General features: G+C 37.0%; 1 protein-coding gene across 4 annotated transcripts in view; it reads left to right on the forward strand.

Annotated features, from left to right (window-relative positions):
• Pls3 (plastin 3) overlaps positions 1-18,396 on the forward strand; it is a 91,962-nt gene that overhangs the window by 38,487 nt on the left and 35,079 nt on the right. For all 4 annotated transcript variants that reach the window (XM_010609947.3, XM_010609944.3, XM_033760283.1 and 1 more), the window contains exon 2: positions 10,817-10,897. In XM_010609947.3, coding sequence (XP_010608249.1) covers positions 10,825-10,897 — 73 coding nt within the window. In that variant the 5' untranslated portion in view covers positions 10,817-10,824. The remainder of the gene's footprint in view (positions 1-10,816; positions 10,898-18,396) is intronic.

Here is an 18,396-nt window from a genome sequence, read left to right on the forward strand (position 1 = left end):
GCTTTCTTAATAAACCTTTATAGGTTTCTTGTGTATAACTGCAAAAGTTAGAAGGCAACCTCCATGCAGGAGAGAGGAATCTCTTTTTCACATTCAATAAACAACTGATATTTAATTTTCCTAAAAGTTTTGGATATATCTAAGGCAAAATTGCAGCTATAGGTAGCAGCTACTTGAGGTTGCAAAAAGATAGGTTAGTCTTCAATAACAGCCTTCTAAAGTTTGTTTTTCAACTGATTTGGAATGGGAAGCATATTTTGTCATAGAAATAGTAGGCGAGGTCTTTCAGGTTATCTCCCAAATGTCCCTGAAATCTTATACTAAGTTATCTGAAATGATACATTGTTGTGTTTGTATATTTTAATTAAAATGAATTATAGAAACTTTTAGTAAATATAGCCAGATTGATGTTCCATTAGCTAGCTGCTTTATTCTCTGGTCCCTACCGGGGTATAACCAAATCATTGTCTACATTAATACCTCATGAGAAAATACCAACAGTTTTATTTGGGAGTATCTGAAGATGTCCTCTGGGGTTGGGAATGTAGCTCAGTGGTAGAGCACTCTCCTAGTGAATGGGAGGCCCTGGGTTCCATCCCCAGCATGGGGGTGGAGAGTGCTTTGTTTAGTTTTACAACTTGGGGCTGAAATAAATGTCAAGTAGAATTACCAGAAGGTCTAAGCCTTAAATATAACCTCATTAAGTGAAGCCTGATGTATGTGTTGAATATCACTTTCATATATGTTTGTTCTCCACAATGACTACAATAGGCAATTTTTTTTTTTTTTTTTTTGTACTAGGGATCGAACTCGGGTCCTTGCGCTTGCAAGGCAGGCCACCGAACCACTGAGCTAAATCCCCAGCCCCAATTGGCAATTTTTAATAATGCTGAGTGCTAGAATTAGTGAAAAATGAGTGGAATTCTTCACCTTCTCTTCTTTATACTTTAACTTTTCCTAAATTTTCACACTAGGGACCTAGGACAGGTGTGAAGGCATTTAGGGTTTGACCTCCTTGTTTTAACTTTGGAAGCATTAAGTGAGAATGATGCATACTGACCCTTAAGCCATTCCAATTGCTACTTTACCAAGATTCCATGAAAGTTTTCTAAAAGGAAGCAAACAAAAAACTCCAAACCTCTTGCTCCTTGAGAAAGTCCTATACGAAAAAGGATCCTAAAATAAAAAGTAAATCACATAAATACTTGAGTGTTGACTATGTTTATAATAAGACTTACTAGCACTGATACTGTGAGAGTGGTTGTTCATAGCACTTAGCATTCAAGAGGCTGAAGTTAAGCAATGTTAAATACAATGACAAAGAAGCTGATCACACATAGGAATAAATGTGCAACAAGAGAAGGGAAGCATTTGTGTCTTTTTTTTTAATGGTGCTCAGGTTGGAACCCAGAGTCTTGCACAGGCTGAGCATATGCTCTACAACTGAGCTACACTCCCAGACCCTGCAGGCTTATTTTCAAAGAGTATGGACTGTGATTCCCGTAGGCTATTCTAGGAGTGAGACTTCTTTCAGCAAAGAATGTCAACTCTTTGTTTTCTAGTAAAAGTAATTACCTCCACTCACATTCACTGTTTAATTTTACCTTTGCTGCACAACTCTGTATCTTGGCCAGAGTCATTTAACCATCCCAGACACTTGTTTCTTCCCCAGTATAATTTAGGCAATGAAGCTATGGAATCCTACAGAATTAGCTTTCCAATTGTAATTTCTGTGGTCACTGGATATTGAGCATTTCGGGAGTTATTACTATTGAAACATTACATTTGAGAAAGTTATGGTGGAAATATGCAAGAGAAAGAAGTTTTTAGAAACTGTTCTCCAGAAACAAACTCCCCCCCTACCGTATTGGGGATCAAAGCCAGGAGTACTCTACTACTGAGCTATAGCTCCTGCCACCACCCCTTTCAAGCAGTGTCTCCCCAAGTTGGTCAGGCTAGCATGCACCCTACAATCCTCCTGCCTCAGTCTTGTCAAGTAGTTAGGATTACAAGCATGCACAGTTACACCCTACTCAAACTATCTTGAAGTATGATTTTCAGAGCAAGCAATTAGACAGAATTTGTATACTGTCAATGAAAAAATGGTTCTCTTTTGACAAAGAAGATTATTCTCTTTGCCATTGTTTGAGGTTCTGGGTAGAGGAGGCAGATGAACTGAGTCAAGTAGGATGATGGATGTCCCAGCTTGACTGTTTTCCACTTACATAACTACAGGACAAAGTCTGTAATTAAATCAGTAAATTTTGTGGCGAGATTCTAAATTTCAGTGGTTCTGCTGCCTCCCTCACAAGTGCAAGGACACGAGTTCAACCCCCGATACCAAAAAAATAAATAATTTTAAAAATAAATAAATAAACATCCCCACCAAAAGAAGTACTTAAAAATTAAAAAAAAAAAATCCGAAGCAAGAGGTTTAGAAGTTGGGTAACAGGGTTTGGAAGAGGCAGATACTGCCAAACCTTAAAAGAGTGTGGAGAACTTGGATGGGCAGAGAAGGAAAGTAAAGAGGAGGCCTTGATAAGTGTGAAGAGACCATACATAGAGAGGAAGTCGCAGTGGAGAGAGGAAAGAGGAAGAGGACAAGATAAAACCAAATATACCCATGTGGAAGTTAACAGGATTTGTTTAGGATGAAAGTTATGATTAAAAAGCCCTTCTGAGTGTTGTTGAAAGAAAAGTAAAGCTGGCTAGGTGTTTGATTCCTTGGACCACTGAAGGATCAAGACTGTCAGCAGAGATTAGGCAGTTAATTTAGGCATAAACAATTATAGCTTCCTTAAGGGGAATTGGCATGATCAAAGGATTGTGGGTGTTTGTTTTGGGCCATTTTTAATTCAAAAGGTAATTATTAAAAATGCGCCACGTCCTGCGTTGCAAGCACAATTATCTGAGTTCAATCCCTGGTACCAAAAAAAAAAAAAAAAGCACCACGTGTATCTGTGCAGAATACAGCAATGAGTATGCTGTATTTGTACTCTAATGAGTCTTGTTGGGCAACTAAATTTACTCAATAAGTTGTTGAGGAAGCCATCTAGGTTAATGGTTGAGTGTACTGACTTTGGTGTCAGATAGGCTTAGGACTGAGACCTGGTCTGGTCTTTCTTGCTGTGAGAATTTGGCCATGTTACTCAATTTCTCTAAGCCTGTAAGCTCTTCTGTAAAATAGTAGTAATATTACCAGATTCATAATTTTCCTGAAAAGTAACTTACATAATATATGTATAAAGCAGTTATTCTAATGCATAGTAAATAAGTCCTCCACAACTGTTAGATGTTGTAATAAAAAGACTCGCAAGTGGGACTGTGATGCAGATCTTGTCCATCATGCACAAGGCAAATAAAACCTGTACTGCAAATAAAACAAAACTTATTTATTGAGAGAGCAGGAACTGTGATGGGGGGTGGAAATATGGGATGAATGAGATGTGCTCTTTCCCATTGAAGAGCTTTGTGTAAGAGTATTAAATCCTATTCTTGTGGTGACTCTATTTTCCAAGTCAAGAAAAAGGTATATATGGCCTGACAATGAAACGAGATGTTTAAAATTGGAACTGTGGGAGAGAATCCAGGGCTGGATGAAATGAGAGAAAACACACTGTTCCATGAAAGTCCAGGAAGAAAGCTTATCTCTGTGGGTTGATCTGAAGAAACTTTCTGAGAGAGTGCTTGTAGATAGGAAATGGGTAGAGGCAACCACAGAGCAGGAGACCTCCAAGTGAGAAAAGACATGATAGGTTTCAGGTTACAGGTATCTTTCGAATGTAGGGTTCAAGGGTCCATACATGTAATATGAGAAGGGACATTGGAAAGGTAAGCAGGTATCAATTCAGAAAAGTTTAGGACCTTCAGTACTGTGCTATTAAGCTCGGGAACAGATCTGCTCTTCAGAAATTGAGCAGTGGAATAATTACACTATGGCAAGGCAGGACTGTAGATAGATCACCTAAAATGCTTTTGGAGCAGACCAGAGGGCTTGATGATTAACACATCCTCCTGTTGTTCTTTCTGTGCAAACTGTGGTCTCAGCTAGAATTGAGAAGACTGGAAAACTGAGAAAAATGGGGAAATTGAAAATGAGACTTGTTTTAGCCAGAGGGAAGTTGAGGAAAATAAAGGAACTGGGGATGTGGTTCAGTGGTTAGAGTATTGCCTAGCATGTGTGAGGCACTGGGTTCCATCCCCAACGCCACACACACACACACACACACACACACACACACACACACACACACATGAGCGATAGCAACATGGCAAAAAATTCAACTGAATCATCCATGATAACTTTGGTCACTTCTGAGTTGGATTCTAACCTGCTGTAATTGTGTCTGTCACTAACCTCAAGCACAAAGCCCCAGCTACCCTTTATCTCTGCAGCTCCAGATGCCATCTTCTCTTTCTGTCTCTGGGTTTAAACCACTTTCATCAGTGATGTCCAATCTGAGAAATTCCTGAGAACTGCTCAAAGACAAAGTTCACTGAGTCACCAACTAGGAAAACATTCTTTGATACCTATCACTCAATATATGATTACAGTACCACTGATATTTGTTTTTCCATCTATTTCCCCTAATAAACAGTACTTCTAGAAAAAGAGGATATGCGGTCCTCCTTGTCTGCACCCAACACAGTGCCTGGTACATATTAAGGCTGCAGAGAGACTTGATGAATATACATGACTAAGTGGGTGAATGTGCAAAAAATTAGGAAACATGGCACTGGAGCATGAGTAAGACAAGTAGGTGAGCTTTAGCTTGCAGAATGTCACCCGCCCATCTAGCCTGGAGACCAGTGCTATTGATTTATCTAACGAGGGAGGAGGCAGGGTGGCAGTTTCTACTAGTACAGGTAGGAGTGTAAAGTGTGGGCGTCCCAAAGCAGTACCTGTTTTGTATGGAAAAAAGGTGACAATAGCCCTTTTTTGTTGGTCACTCTTAAATTATTCACACATAATATAATGGTGGCTATATTGTTGGGTTTTTTCTCTTATTTATAGTGAAATAATTTATTCTTTAATGTCTTGTTCACCCTTTTGTTGCTTTCTTCTTTATGATAGTTTCAAGTATGTGTTGCCCAATCTTTAAGTAATCAACTTCTTTTTCCCAATTCTATTTACCAAGCATACTAGTGGCTGGGATGTCTATAATGAATATTCCCTGGGTGTTTTTTCTAGTTCTGTGGTGCTGCGGGTTGAACCCAGGGCCTAGCACATGCTAGTCAAGCTGTACCACTGAGCCACATCCCCAGCAGATCCCACATTTCTATCCTTTAGTTGCCTTTCAGTTTCGGGGGGTGGGGGAGGATGTAAGATTCACAATCAAAGTTGACTATCCACAGATGAGTTTCTCAGTGTGTGAGCCCTGCCTTCTGACCCTGACTTGGTACTGAGTGACACGCATTAGTCCGTACATTGTTCAGGGAGCTGCATTCCTCAGAGTGAGTGCCTCGGGAGATGAAAATGGGCACCCCTCCCTTTCTCCCTCAAATACCTTTCAGAATTTGAGCAATAGTTTCAGGTAGTTGTAGATACACCTTTCTCAGCAAAGATTTGTGTGCAGCGTTTACGTATAGTTAAAAGTGCCAGCGGAGTGGTTTCATAATTGTTGTATTGTTAGTCAAACGCTGTAATTAGGGATGACTTCATAGGCATAAGATTCTTCTATGGGTGACGCCCTGAATTCATACCCAGTTGTACACGATATCCTTTTGTGAAGAAAAAAAACAAACAAACAAGGTTTCGTTTGCTTTTTTGCTTTTTTTTTTCAGCTTTGAGTTTATTGGTACATTTTAGGGATACAGTACAGTTACATTCATTGTTGGGATCTTGTACCTCTACATGACAAGTCTTGGTTCTCATTTTTTCCCCTTGTCCCTGCCCTCCCTTCACCCCCTCCTCCCCTCCCCACCTACAACCACTTTATTTCCATCATTTCATTATCTCACATCTTTTTCTTTTCCCTTTTCACCCTTCCCCTACCCGTCCCACCTTCCCTACACCTTTAGCTCCTTTCTTCCCATGTCTCAATGTCAGTAATCTTTAGCCCCTGGTTGAAAATCTGTTTTCCTGTGTCTTAAATGTTTAGCGAGAGAGAGCTTGCTTTTTTTCCTGCTGCTTTCCCTATGTAGAAGAGAGAGACATAAGAGCTAGGGCAAAAAACACAACTGTGGACAGATCAAAGCGCTTTATGGATGAGAGAATTCTGAAAAATCTAGAGACCCTGGGAGGTTTTATTTTTTTATTAGTATTTCCTTTGTTGACTTGAAACGGAGGAAAAATATATTTCTGTTTCTTTGAATATCAGTTCTTTCTCATGTCTTATAAATAGAGTTTACTTTTGTGGAAAGACAGACTGAGGAAAAAGAAAGACATTTTAAAGTCAGCATTTCCTTTTGCCTGCCCATCATTTATTGGGAAATTGGGGTTAAATATCAACATGTGCTATTTACTTTTTAACTCTTTACCTTTTGTTTTGCATCGCTTATGAAAAATGCACAAATTAGGAAGAATGTGGCAATAGTGTATGCTGTGAGCTATTTTGAAAGGAATCCTGAAATAAAGCTTTGATTTCTTTATTTTTAATGCATCACTTGTCTGCTCTTTTAGTTGTGATGAGAAACTTGGCCTTGTATAGGAGCCAAATTGAGTCATGGGTTAAAAAGTGGCTGATGGATTTTCTTTAGGCCCATCCTTCTTAAATTACTTTGACTACAGGCTTAAAATTTTTATATATGAGACAGACGTATTATACTCTGTAGTCAATAATTATAGATGAGATGAGACAAAGTTTTCATGTGCTCTATTTAAAAGGCTCATAGTCAAATTAATGCCTAATATTTGTATAGCCTCTCACAATTACTTGGGTAGTTATTTATTCCATTTTCTTGCATTGAGGATTTGTAGTTACTGTATAATACTTTATAGTTTGCAGTGCTCCTTCACAATTTACCATCTTTAATCTTCATGAGAACCTGAGGGAGGAATGTGTCATTATTGCTATTTTCATTTGAGGAAACTGAGGATCAGAGTCAAGTAAACTTGCTCATGGACACACTGTTAGGAAATAGTAGAACCAAGGCATTAATTGCCACCTTCTGATTCCACAGGCAAGAGTCTTTCCATTACAATATACTACATCTTGGAATGGGGAACCACAGCTTGGTACAAGTAGTCCAGATTAAATCAGGTGTCCATAGGGCAATAATGAAGTCAGATCTTCCCTTTCCCTTTGTGAGCTAGACGGCCAGGGATTTAGCTCAGTGGTTCCACTGCCTGCCTCACTTTGTGAGCTTGTCTGGGGTATTTTCACTGCTTTGGGAGAAAAAGAACCTATACTGCAATGAATGGCCCATGAAGAGTAATAGATCCTCTGTTATTTTTACTTGCAGAAGTTTAATGTTTTAAAACCTGCAGCCATTTCGAAGTCACTTAATTGGTGCTTTTTCACAAGATTTTTCTTTATTGCTCGATTTCCTTAAAGATACCATTAAGTAACCGTGGGTAATCATAATGACAAACCTTTCTTTAATTGGTGGTGAGAAAAAAATACTAAGTGAAGTAATTTTATTAAGATTCAAACAACAGCCAGATGTGACAGCATACACCCGTAATCTCCGCACTCTGGAGGCTGAAGCAGGAAGATTGCTGTTGGTTCAAGGTCAGCCTTCATATTCAGTTCAAGGCCTACCCAAACTACATAGCAAGACTTTGCCACCAAAAAAAGAAAAGACTCAACAAATTTAGGAATTGTCATCCTTAGTATGTAGAGCCATATTGTATGCCCTTTAAATTTGACTTTGTTGGGATGAGGGTGTGGCTCAGTGGTAGAGCTTGTACTTAGCATGTGTGGGGCCCTGGGTTCCATCCCCAGCACCAATAAAGGAAAATAAAATGAAATGAAATAAATTTGAATTTCCAAATTTTAGTTTTGGCTCAGATATTTCCCAGTAGCATTCCTTATTTACTTTCAAATAACTAGAAATAAATGAGTATGGAATTATTTAAATGGGAAAATGCTATGCTAAACTACATATTATACTAGCCTTGCCTGGAAATGTTGTCTTGGGGTGTGTGCAAATTCCATTTTTTAAAATTCTTATTCAAATGCTCCTCTTAACATCTCCTCTGGATGAAAAATTGAGTTAAAAGCCTAAAATAAATCACTTTCAGCTTTTATTAAGACAATTAGACACAAGAAGTTAGAAAACTTAAAAGTATATATTTTTAGTACATTTGATTAATTTTTTGAAGTAAACTGATGCCTCAAGCATTTCCTAATTTTGTAGGAAGAACAAAAGAAATATCTTCCTGGCTTCCCTGAGAAGGAATTAATAATCCTTAAAGTCTCCAGAGCTTTTTCCCCTCTAGAAAATGGATATTTGTACCTTTTATTGCAGCCACTAGTTTACTTTGTGCCCTATGGTAATTATTTACATGTTTGCCTCCCCAGACTATAAATTCCTTTCAGGCAGGAACGAGGCATATAACAGATGCTTAAAATATGGCAAGACTATAGAAGTGAGGGTGGGAGGTATGCTGGGGAGACTTTTCAACCCCATTCAGCCCTGCTGCTTGTAGAGGTGAGAAATGGGAAAGATTTAGTTAGACTGGAGATAAAACACAACCCACATGTTTTGGGTTTTCTCACCTTCAAACTTTCCATGCCATTCTCCTACATTTTATATGTATAATTCAATTTTGTATTGAAAAGATAATTTATTAAAGTATTTATAAAAAAAAATCAAATTAGGACTTAGCGAGTATTTTTGTAATCAAAAGTATTGATCGTCATCTTCATGAAATCTTACTTTTAGAATTACTATTGTAAGATTGCAGTTTAAATTATGCAAAATTTCTTCTTATGCTTAATCTTTAAAATGACCAAATTCATATCTGACTGGAGATCTTTCTGAGACTCCTAAAAGGTGTTTTTGCCTCTGTAAGATTGCCCTACTGACAAGTTATCAGTCTTTAGTGGCATTTTAATAACATAGGTAAGAAACGTTTATGAACAGACAAGTTCTGACATATAAATACATTTTTTTCTTCATGTCAGGCCAGTAATCTGATGATGTCATAACAGAGTTTGAGGAAGACGAACCTCACACAGTGGCATGGAAACCCTATTTATCTTTTTTTAAATACCAATCACTATATATGTGTTATATTATGGTGAAAGCTTATAGTATCATAAGGTTATTTTAAAATTTCCCTAGGATTTGAGAAATCTGAGTTTGAATTCCAATTCCATAGTCTTGATCAGCTGAAGTCATCTAATCAAAAAAAGGATAAGAATATTTACCTCATGTGGCTACTCTGAGGGCTCAGGGAATTAACATGTATATGAACTTATCTAACATAGTACATGGCACAGTCATTGATCGAATGAATTGTATTGAAGTATTATTTTATTGAATGATTTACCATGTGTCTGGGACTGTGGTAAGTTCTAGAAACAACAACTATGCTATTTGAAAGATGAATGTGGCCTGACTGTCTTAGAATCTCTCCCTCCCGCATCTGCCCTACAGAGTATGGTGCTTATTGGAAAAAAAAGAAGTTGAGGAATACTTTGTTGCCTCTTAATAAAATATCTAAAAGTGATCAATACAAAATCTCAAAGTATTTCTATTCCCTGTCTTTTTTAAAATTTTTTTCTGAGACACCATTGTAGCCCAGGCTGGCCAGTATCTACTGCCACAGCCCATGGACTCATGATTACAGGCTTGCCCCACCATGCCTGGCCTTTTCATGGAGGGAGTGGGGTGGGGAGAATGTGTTGGGGAGAGAGAGAGTGAGTTGAGATGGAACCCAGACCTTACACATCTAGGCAAGTTCTCTACCACTGAGCTATGCCCAGAGCCCCCAAAATTGTGGGAGGTTTTTGTTATTGTTGTTGTTTTTGGTTTTTGGTTTTTTGTTTTGGTACTGGGGATTTAACTCAGGACCTTGCGCTTATGAGGCAGACGGCGGAACCACTGAGCTAAATCCCCAGTCCCAAAATTGTGTTTTTTATATTTTATGAAATTTAACGCTTGAAATACCTTTTCGAAAAGGCAACACATTTAAGTCAGTGAAACTATTCTGTGATATTCTAGTGGTAGACCCGTCTCTTCAGACCTATAGACTGTATAACAAGAGTGAACTTTGACATACATTAAGGATTCTGAGTGATCATCATGTGTTGTAGATTCATGAATTATAAGAAATGTATGACCCTGTGCTGAATACTGATAATGGGGGAGGCTGTGCATGTGTGGCTTCGGTGTATATGGGAGCTCTGTGTATCATCTGCTTAATTTTGCTATGAACCTTAAATTGCTCTAAAAGTCTACTAAAATCAACAAGTGACTGATAGGTGTCAGTGTCTTATCTGAAAATTACTGCTTTCAGTGAATGATTGTAAAAGTGGCTTAATGGGAAAATAACATTTTACATGCATCACTGGTGAAGTAATTTTGATCTTTAGCTTCGGTATGCATAACCAAGAATTTTTATCATGTGTCTATTTCCTGTCATTGCTGGGTACCTTGACCCTCCTGACATGCTGCACATAGTTTAAGATTTTTGTCCTTAAAAGGGAAATTTGGAAATTTTTTTTCTGATAACTTTTAGTAAATCAGGGCTTCATATTTGTTTGTCTTTATTATGGATATAGCTACAGATGTCCTAACCTGTTCAGATTGTTTCAGTAGTTTGCAATTCTATTCAGAATATCCCTAAGTGAGAAGTTAGCAAGAGTACTTATAATATACTCATTATAAACTGTTTTTAAATTTGAAAACTTTGACTTGCCTTTAGATCTTTAAATGGATGAGATGGCTGCCACTCAGATTTCCAAAGATGAGCTTGATGAACTCAAAGAGGCCTTTGCAAAAGTTGGTGAGTATGTTTTATAGTATACTATAAGAAGGCAATCTTTTATTTTGTCTCAATCACAGTTATTTCTCTTTAAAAAATTGTATGGACTGTTAATCATAACCTTGGGGCAAGATAGTTAAAATGGATAGGAACAAGTTCTGGAAGCTACACTTAAAATTGTACTATTTCTCATTATATCAAGTATTTAATATGACGAAGAATTTGTAGCCCAGGGTTCCAGTTGTTAATTGGGACCTGCTGTGGCTCCTGAAATTTTTATGACACATGTTATTATTGTGTCATGCTTTGCTGAGGAGAGAATTTGACTCTTTTGCCATATTCGGAAAGGGATTTGTGATCCGTGAAAATATCCGATGGTATTTTATCCTTCCCTAATACTGCCTTTCTCATGGATCTTCCATGCCCTTGGATAATACAATTTATTCTACCTTTTCATATTAAATTATAGCATTCACATAAGATGAAGGCATAGCATGCCTTTGGGTTTATCTTTTAACATCATATGTCTTATAATTCAGCAGCTATAGAAACAGTCTGTAGAAGATAGAAAACAGGTTTTCTGTAAAGAACTATTGATGCATTTACTTACATGAATCACTATGTGCTTAGAGAGGTTGCCTGTTGCTACACTGCTGGTCCATGTCTCCTACACTAAAGGATGTAAAGTTAGATAATAAAGATGTGTTATTTAAATTAGAATGTATTTTTATACTTGTGCTAAAAATCTCATTAGCGAAAACAGAGGAAGGATACATCTCTATTACTGTATACTTATGCTCAACATTTTCTATAAAGGCATTTAATAGTAACAACATGCCTTAGGAAGAATAATAACCCCTAGCTAGAGTGAATATTTAAAATCCCATCAAAATTCTAACTAGAAAAAGGGAATAATCCAATTTTTCTTATATTTTTAACTAGCAGTATATTAGTAGATATTAATTACTATAAGAAGAGTACTATGTAGTCTGATATTAGATTGTAAAAAACAGCAAGTGAGTTCTCGCTTACAAAAGGTGTTTTCTAATTCTTTTTTTCTTTCTCTGTTATTCTTACCAATGTCTTAAAATTGTTTTCAGAAATATATTTCCTCTGATCTGCCTGTTTTATTTATATTCATCTTTCAGTGTTCAGATCAGCTTAATTTGTTTATTTATGAATAAAATGTTGAGGTAGGGACCTTGCCTTATTAATGTTGTAATTGTTTAATCTCCAGTGCCTGGCCTATGGAGACAAATGTTCGTTGTTTATTGAATAGGCCTGGTCCTCATAGGCAGCATCCTGGAAATACTTCTTAAAGTTAATTCCAATATTACGTTACCTAATAGGATTTGGGATACTTTTATCAATAAAAGAGTTTAATTGCTCCTTAAAAGCTTAATGATATAAAGAGTGTTGACCAGTTATTCTCATGTAAGGAACAGGGTTAAATTGCAGTAAAAGGGCCAGGGATTTAGCTTCAGTGGTTCCGCCTCCTGCCTCACAAGCACAAGGACCCGAGTTTCATCCCTGGTACCAACCAAAAAAAATAAAAGTAAATTGCAGTAAGAGTGATCAATTAGATGTTTGATTGCAAAGAAATGTCATTGTGGAACTATTGTTAAGCAGTTTAGGATGGGCAGATAGCTGCCCAAAGACAAGAGATTGAACTGCGAGTCTCACTGAATTTTCGACTGTATGTATGTTCCTATGTACAGATCCTTATTAGTATATATCCTGTAAATAAAAATTCTGGAGTCCACAATTTTGGCATTTTCTGAACAGTCCTCTTTTGTAGTCTCTTCTTAGTATTTAGCACAATGTTGCACACATGTTCGGTTCTCAATAAATATTAAATTGATTGAATCCCAAGGAACTTTACATATAGTCTTGATATATTGGGATTTTGTCACATTAACTATACGTTCAAAAGAGCCTTTGTTAAGAAGATTTTCATTATAGTGAAATTTATTATTAAAGTTTTGGTCATTACACTGTAGCACATTACATATGCTTAAATATATATGTTTAAATGTATAGATGTAAATATACACATATATACTTCAAGGCTTTTATATAGTCTTTTAGAAACTCATCAAAAGCCCAGCTGAATCTTTTGATTTTACTTTAAACTCTTTGTAGTTTTTAGTTCTCATTAGTTATAGAGCCTTCAGGCAATTGTCAAAGGCGTTATGGAAATTTATTTTTTCATCCAGGGAAACTTTATTTTTAAAACAGACTCTATAACTTATTTTCCTGTCAAGGGTGATCATTTCCTATTGGGAGAAGGGGTGGAGAGGATCACTTGTCTCAGTTCAATTGTGACAAAATATGGAAATCATTATATGGTTTCCCCATCTATTAACAATAATAGCCTTGATTATCTCCTTAGAAACTTGGCAAAATCATAGTGTGTGGAGAAAATCTCTGTAATTACCACTAATCACAGGTTTTGTTCAATCAATTAATAGTGCTTTGAAATTCTCTTTACTAGCTATACATGGAGTATTAAGATTTAAAGTCTCCTTTCACTCACTTTCTGCACCTGCTTAGTTTTAAGTTCCAGTCTCGTGTAATTATTTCAATTTTCTCAACAACAGTTTCCAGTATTTACTATATGAATAGCAGAAACCTTAACTCTTATTTTCCCCCTACTTTTTAGTATTTCTGTTTTAATTGAAATGCTCCTATTCTGTATAACTGCTTTCTAAGGAGGTACAGCTAAAACTTTTCAGAACACTTAGGAAGTGAATAGTTTACCAAATAGAAAATGCTATGACATTCTAAGACTGTAATCTTGCTGTGGAAGCTAATGGCCATTTGGCTTATTACTTGCCATGGGGACAAATTCCAGCAACACAAATCTCAGTTTTGCTTTATTTCTGAAAACACTTCATTTCAAGTTCAGTTTTTTCTCTCCTAAACACTCTCTACTGAATTTTTTAAAAACATTAAATATAGTGCTTTTGACATACAAGAATAATGGGGATCTTAAATGACTAGGCAGAGTGTGGGTGTATTCCTTTGAGAATCCTCACCAAACTAAGCCAAAAATTTTTGGTTGTGACGATTTTAGCTGTACCAGATTTCTCACGTCCCAGAAAATTGAGGGTTTTTCCCCAATTACATGATATTCTCCAGTATATAAAAGGTACATCAAAGTGATGCCACCAGAAAAACATGGTGGTTTAGTTAGATTTATTTTTTGTATTGAACAAAACTACACCAGTGCACATTTGTTTAAATATTCCTCAAAAATAAAAGCTACAGCCCAACTACAAATATAAAATAAATAGTGGTCTTTCAATGTGCTATTGGGTTAATTATCTCAGGAATATTAGAAGTGGATTATTGGAGCCAAGTATGGTGATGTGTGCCTATAAATCCATTATTTGGGAGGCTGAGGCAGGAGGATTGCAAGTTTGAGGCTTGCTTGGACAACTTAGTGAACCCCTGTCTCAAAATAAAAAGGGTTAGGGATGTAGCTCAATCATAGAGTGCTTGCCCAGCATATATAAAGCCCTGTGCTTGATCCCCAGTACTTAAAAAAATTAGAATATTGGGACAGTGTGAAAACCATGCATTGACAGTGTGGAGGATAGGAGTACATATGTGTGGGAGACAGCAAGAGCAAACACGTGTGTGTGAACACATTCATATAAGCATGTAGGTCATTTTAAAAGTAGCAGCAAGTGAAAAATGATGTCTGAGCTGCTGGAAATATTTGCAGAAAGAATTGATAGGCAACATTTTTTATTGCCCAGTGTTATCCTTCTAAGCTGATGCAGTCTTTAGCTGTACTTGACTCCATCTTTGGCAATCAATGATTAAACTCTTAATGTAGCAAGCTCTAGCCTACCTTTGGCTGGGACTCATTAAACTGCCTCTCATATTTGCTGCACTCCACTACCTCAAAAGGTAGAAGCTGTGAAAGGCCACCCCCTGATTTAGCTAAGCATCTGGAGATGATTAGCACTGCCTTTTCCAGTTTTAATGCCTCATGAAAGCTTTACTTCACTGTTTAGATCTTAGGATGGAATATAAATTCTTCTGCAGAAGTCTTTTGCCCTGAGTCTTTTAAATCAGTATTTTGTGAACTTTCATTAGCATTCAGGACCATGTGTGTACCATTCCATTATCAGATATTTAGATTCCTATTGTCGCTTTTCTGATGCTAAAACACTTGTGAAATATATAATCTTAACTTTTAAATCCAGCTTTTCTGAAAGTATGTACATCTGCACTGGATTGGTTTTCTTCTTTAAGTCTTAAATGAGCACTGTCCAGAGTTAAGTTAATAAAGGGGCCACATGTGTGTCACAGATGAGGGAACGCAATATGCAACTTCTTTATAACAACTTCAGATTTAGATAGATACAAGAATGGTTAAAGCAGTGCGTGCGTGCACGTGCCTGTACACACACACAACCTGAGGGTTAAAGGAAGTCCTAGTCTTTCTTACTGCCAGATTTATAAGACAAAGTTTCACCCAAAAAGATGTGTTTGAAGTGATAGATTGCAGTACACACCACCTGGATAAGAGCAATGTAAAACAGCAGCTAAAATCAAAACCACTTGAATTCTGGCTCAGCTTTCTCCAGACAAGTCCTTAAAATAGCTTAAATAACAGGATGCAAGGGGAGGGAAAACATTTCCTTTTAAGGATATGCATTCTTGGTGTGATTCAAACTTCTGCAGGAACATGGCTGTATAATAAGTTTATTTACTCTGAGGTTACTTGAGGGAGGGTGTTAGGGAGAGGTAACTGGCATTTATAATAATATTTTGTAAGAGAAAATGAGATTTCCTTTAAAACAAAATGCAGATGTGAGTATACATGTGTCATCTGAGAAAGACAGAGACAGAAAATTCCTTGTAGCAAACACTTGGTTCTTTTCTGATGAATTCAATAACCAATATGAAAGATGGCCCTGTCTGGGCCATATTAGGATCTCTTAGTAATGATAGCATATTTTTTCATCTTTTTTCTTAAAGGATGCTGGGTCTTTTTATTAAAGGTTAGCCCTTTCTGCCAGCACGTTGTCTAGTGGTTAAGCGGTATTTCTTTTTCTTGCTGCTTGTTAATGTCTACCCATTCCGACCATATTTTCTGAACCCCAAAATTTGAGACTTATGCTGGCAGAAACATTGAGACTGCCCTGGATAATATAGGCTGAGTGATCCTTCATATTTGCTTTATCAGCTGGTTGAAAATAAAATGATAGAACAGACGAATCTTCCAAATGCCTTTTCCAGCCCGTGCCAGAGTATAGTTAGAAGTGGGAAATGAGCCAGAAAGGGCTTCCAGAATTCTGACAGTTTTGATGAGAAAATAAAGGGCTGCCATCATGCATAATGATTGTGACTTTAGTTTCCATTTGTTAAAACTGCTTTCAGTCTAGGTCTGTATTTTCTGAGTTTCGTTCATTATTAAATTCTCATGTTTATGGCAAAGCTTCCAATAGGAAACATTTGCCTTCTATCGCAAATTTGAGCTCCTGGTTAATGTCAGTGATGAGAGGGACACTTTCTGAAATACCATTATGTTACCTCATTTTCTGACCTTTCAAAGCACATCAGGTCCATGATAGTGCTTAAGGATGCATTTTGTTTTGTTTTGTTTTGCTTTGTTTTAACTGGGGATTGGAAATAAAATTAACATAAAACTCTTTAAAAATAATTGCATGCTATTTTGTCTTTCAAGTACATTGACCAGCTGGGAGAGGAGATTTTGTAAAATTAATTGCTAGCTGCCGTTTTAGGCTCCCTCTGCCTTCTTACTGAAATTTAAATTCTTTTCTTCAAAATATGTGATTTAGGAGCTTTAAGAATGGATTGATATAATTTACTAGTACTAACACTAAAATGCCTTTGATCACAAGAGATAGTATAAAGTTGATTAACATCTGCTGATGAAATACAAGAAAATAGAAGAATGGGTAGAACTTTTAAAAGATGTCACATGTCCTTCTCATCTCAGGAATTATAAAAGATAGATCTTTCAGGTGATTCAACAATTTTATGAGGATTTAGAAGACATAGGTTAAAGTGAGAAGAAACCCAGGGGTTTTGGCTGATTAATTTGTACATCTTTGGGGTCCATCTCAGCCAGCACCTGTGACCGAATAGATACTTAGTATGCTCTGGAAGGTGATTTAAACTAAACTAATTCACAGCATATTTAGTATTTCTTTCTTTCCATTTTATTTTATTTTATAATTTTGATGAGACAGGGTCTTGCTATATTGCCCAGGCTGGCCTTGAACTCCTGGGCTCAAGCAGTCCTACCTCAGCCTCCTGAGTAGTTAAGACTAGAAGTGTGCCCCACCCTGGCCAGCTACACGGTATTTTTAATAATGTAAAAGCAAGTTTCTACATTGGGAAAGAAACCCAACCTGACAGCCATCCCTGTTAGCCTGCTTGGGCCGTCCTTGGTGGGTGTGTTCACTTAGAAAACCAAATTACAGATCTGAAGGCTACTGGGTGGAGACAGGATTAGAACAAAGGGAATGAGATTGAATGTTATTTAAGGGATATTTCTGTCAAGTTTTGGTTTCCTGATGAATTACCAGTCAGTCTTTTTAGTGCTATTTCTGTATTTTTCGTCAGTTGTTGAGTTTTGTTTTTAAAGCCCTCACCAGGATTAAAGAATTTTTTTTCCCTGCAGTCAGTGCCTGGAAGCCAGTGATTCTACAAACGTAACTTTTTTCCCATTGCTTACTATCTGCAAGGCTAAATCTGAATCCAGAGATGTGCAACCTAATAACAAAGACTGTCATGTAATAACAATTTCTCATTTTTCTAATCCCCTTTCATGTTTTTCTGTCCCTTACTTAAAAGCATCTGTTATTACTACCTAACTTCGAAATGGAGTTTCCGCATGTGGTTATTTTATGTTGGTTATATTTTAGGATGGCTATTTCCTGGCATCTTTTAATCACATCAGTGAGCTGTCTTCTAATTAATGCTCAAGAGAGGTTATTGTACAAAGAGTTCATGCAAACGGTAGTTCTCTCTGTTCCCAACCTTTGATTTTCACTTAATGCAAATAAACTGCAGGTAGAGGCTTAGTGCCTTAGTCACTTTCATGTAGCTTTCAGTCCCTTGTGATTTTCCAGTATTTAGCTTAATGTATTTCTACCTCCCACTTATATTTTGGGTGTTTTTTTCTTTGTTTGTTTCGTTGTTTGTTTTGGTACCGGGGATCAAACTCGGGACCTTGAGCTTGGGAGACAAGTGGCAGAACCACTGAACTAAATCCCTGGCCCTCCCTCTTCTATTATTAAGAAAAATTATCAACTACCTGTTATAAGCCAGGTTTAAAATGGAATCCATAACAAAAGATTATTGTTTCAGCTATGCCATTTCAGAAGTCAGAAAGGAAGACTACATTTTAAAATAATTTTCCATCAAAAATCATTAAAGTTTAGGGCCGGGGATTTAGCTCAGCGGTTCGGTGTCCTGCCTTGCAAGCGCAAGGACCCGAGTTCAATCCCCAGTAGCAAAAAAAAAAAAAAAAA

Source organism: Fukomys damarensis, unplaced genomic scaffold (genome assembly GCF_012274545.1).
Source record: "Fukomys damarensis isolate Sample0158 unplaced genomic scaffold, DMR_v1.0_HiC HiC_scaffold_39, whole genome shotgun sequence".
Lineage (NCBI taxonomy): Eukaryota > Metazoa > Chordata > Mammalia > Rodentia > Bathyergidae > Fukomys > Fukomys damarensis.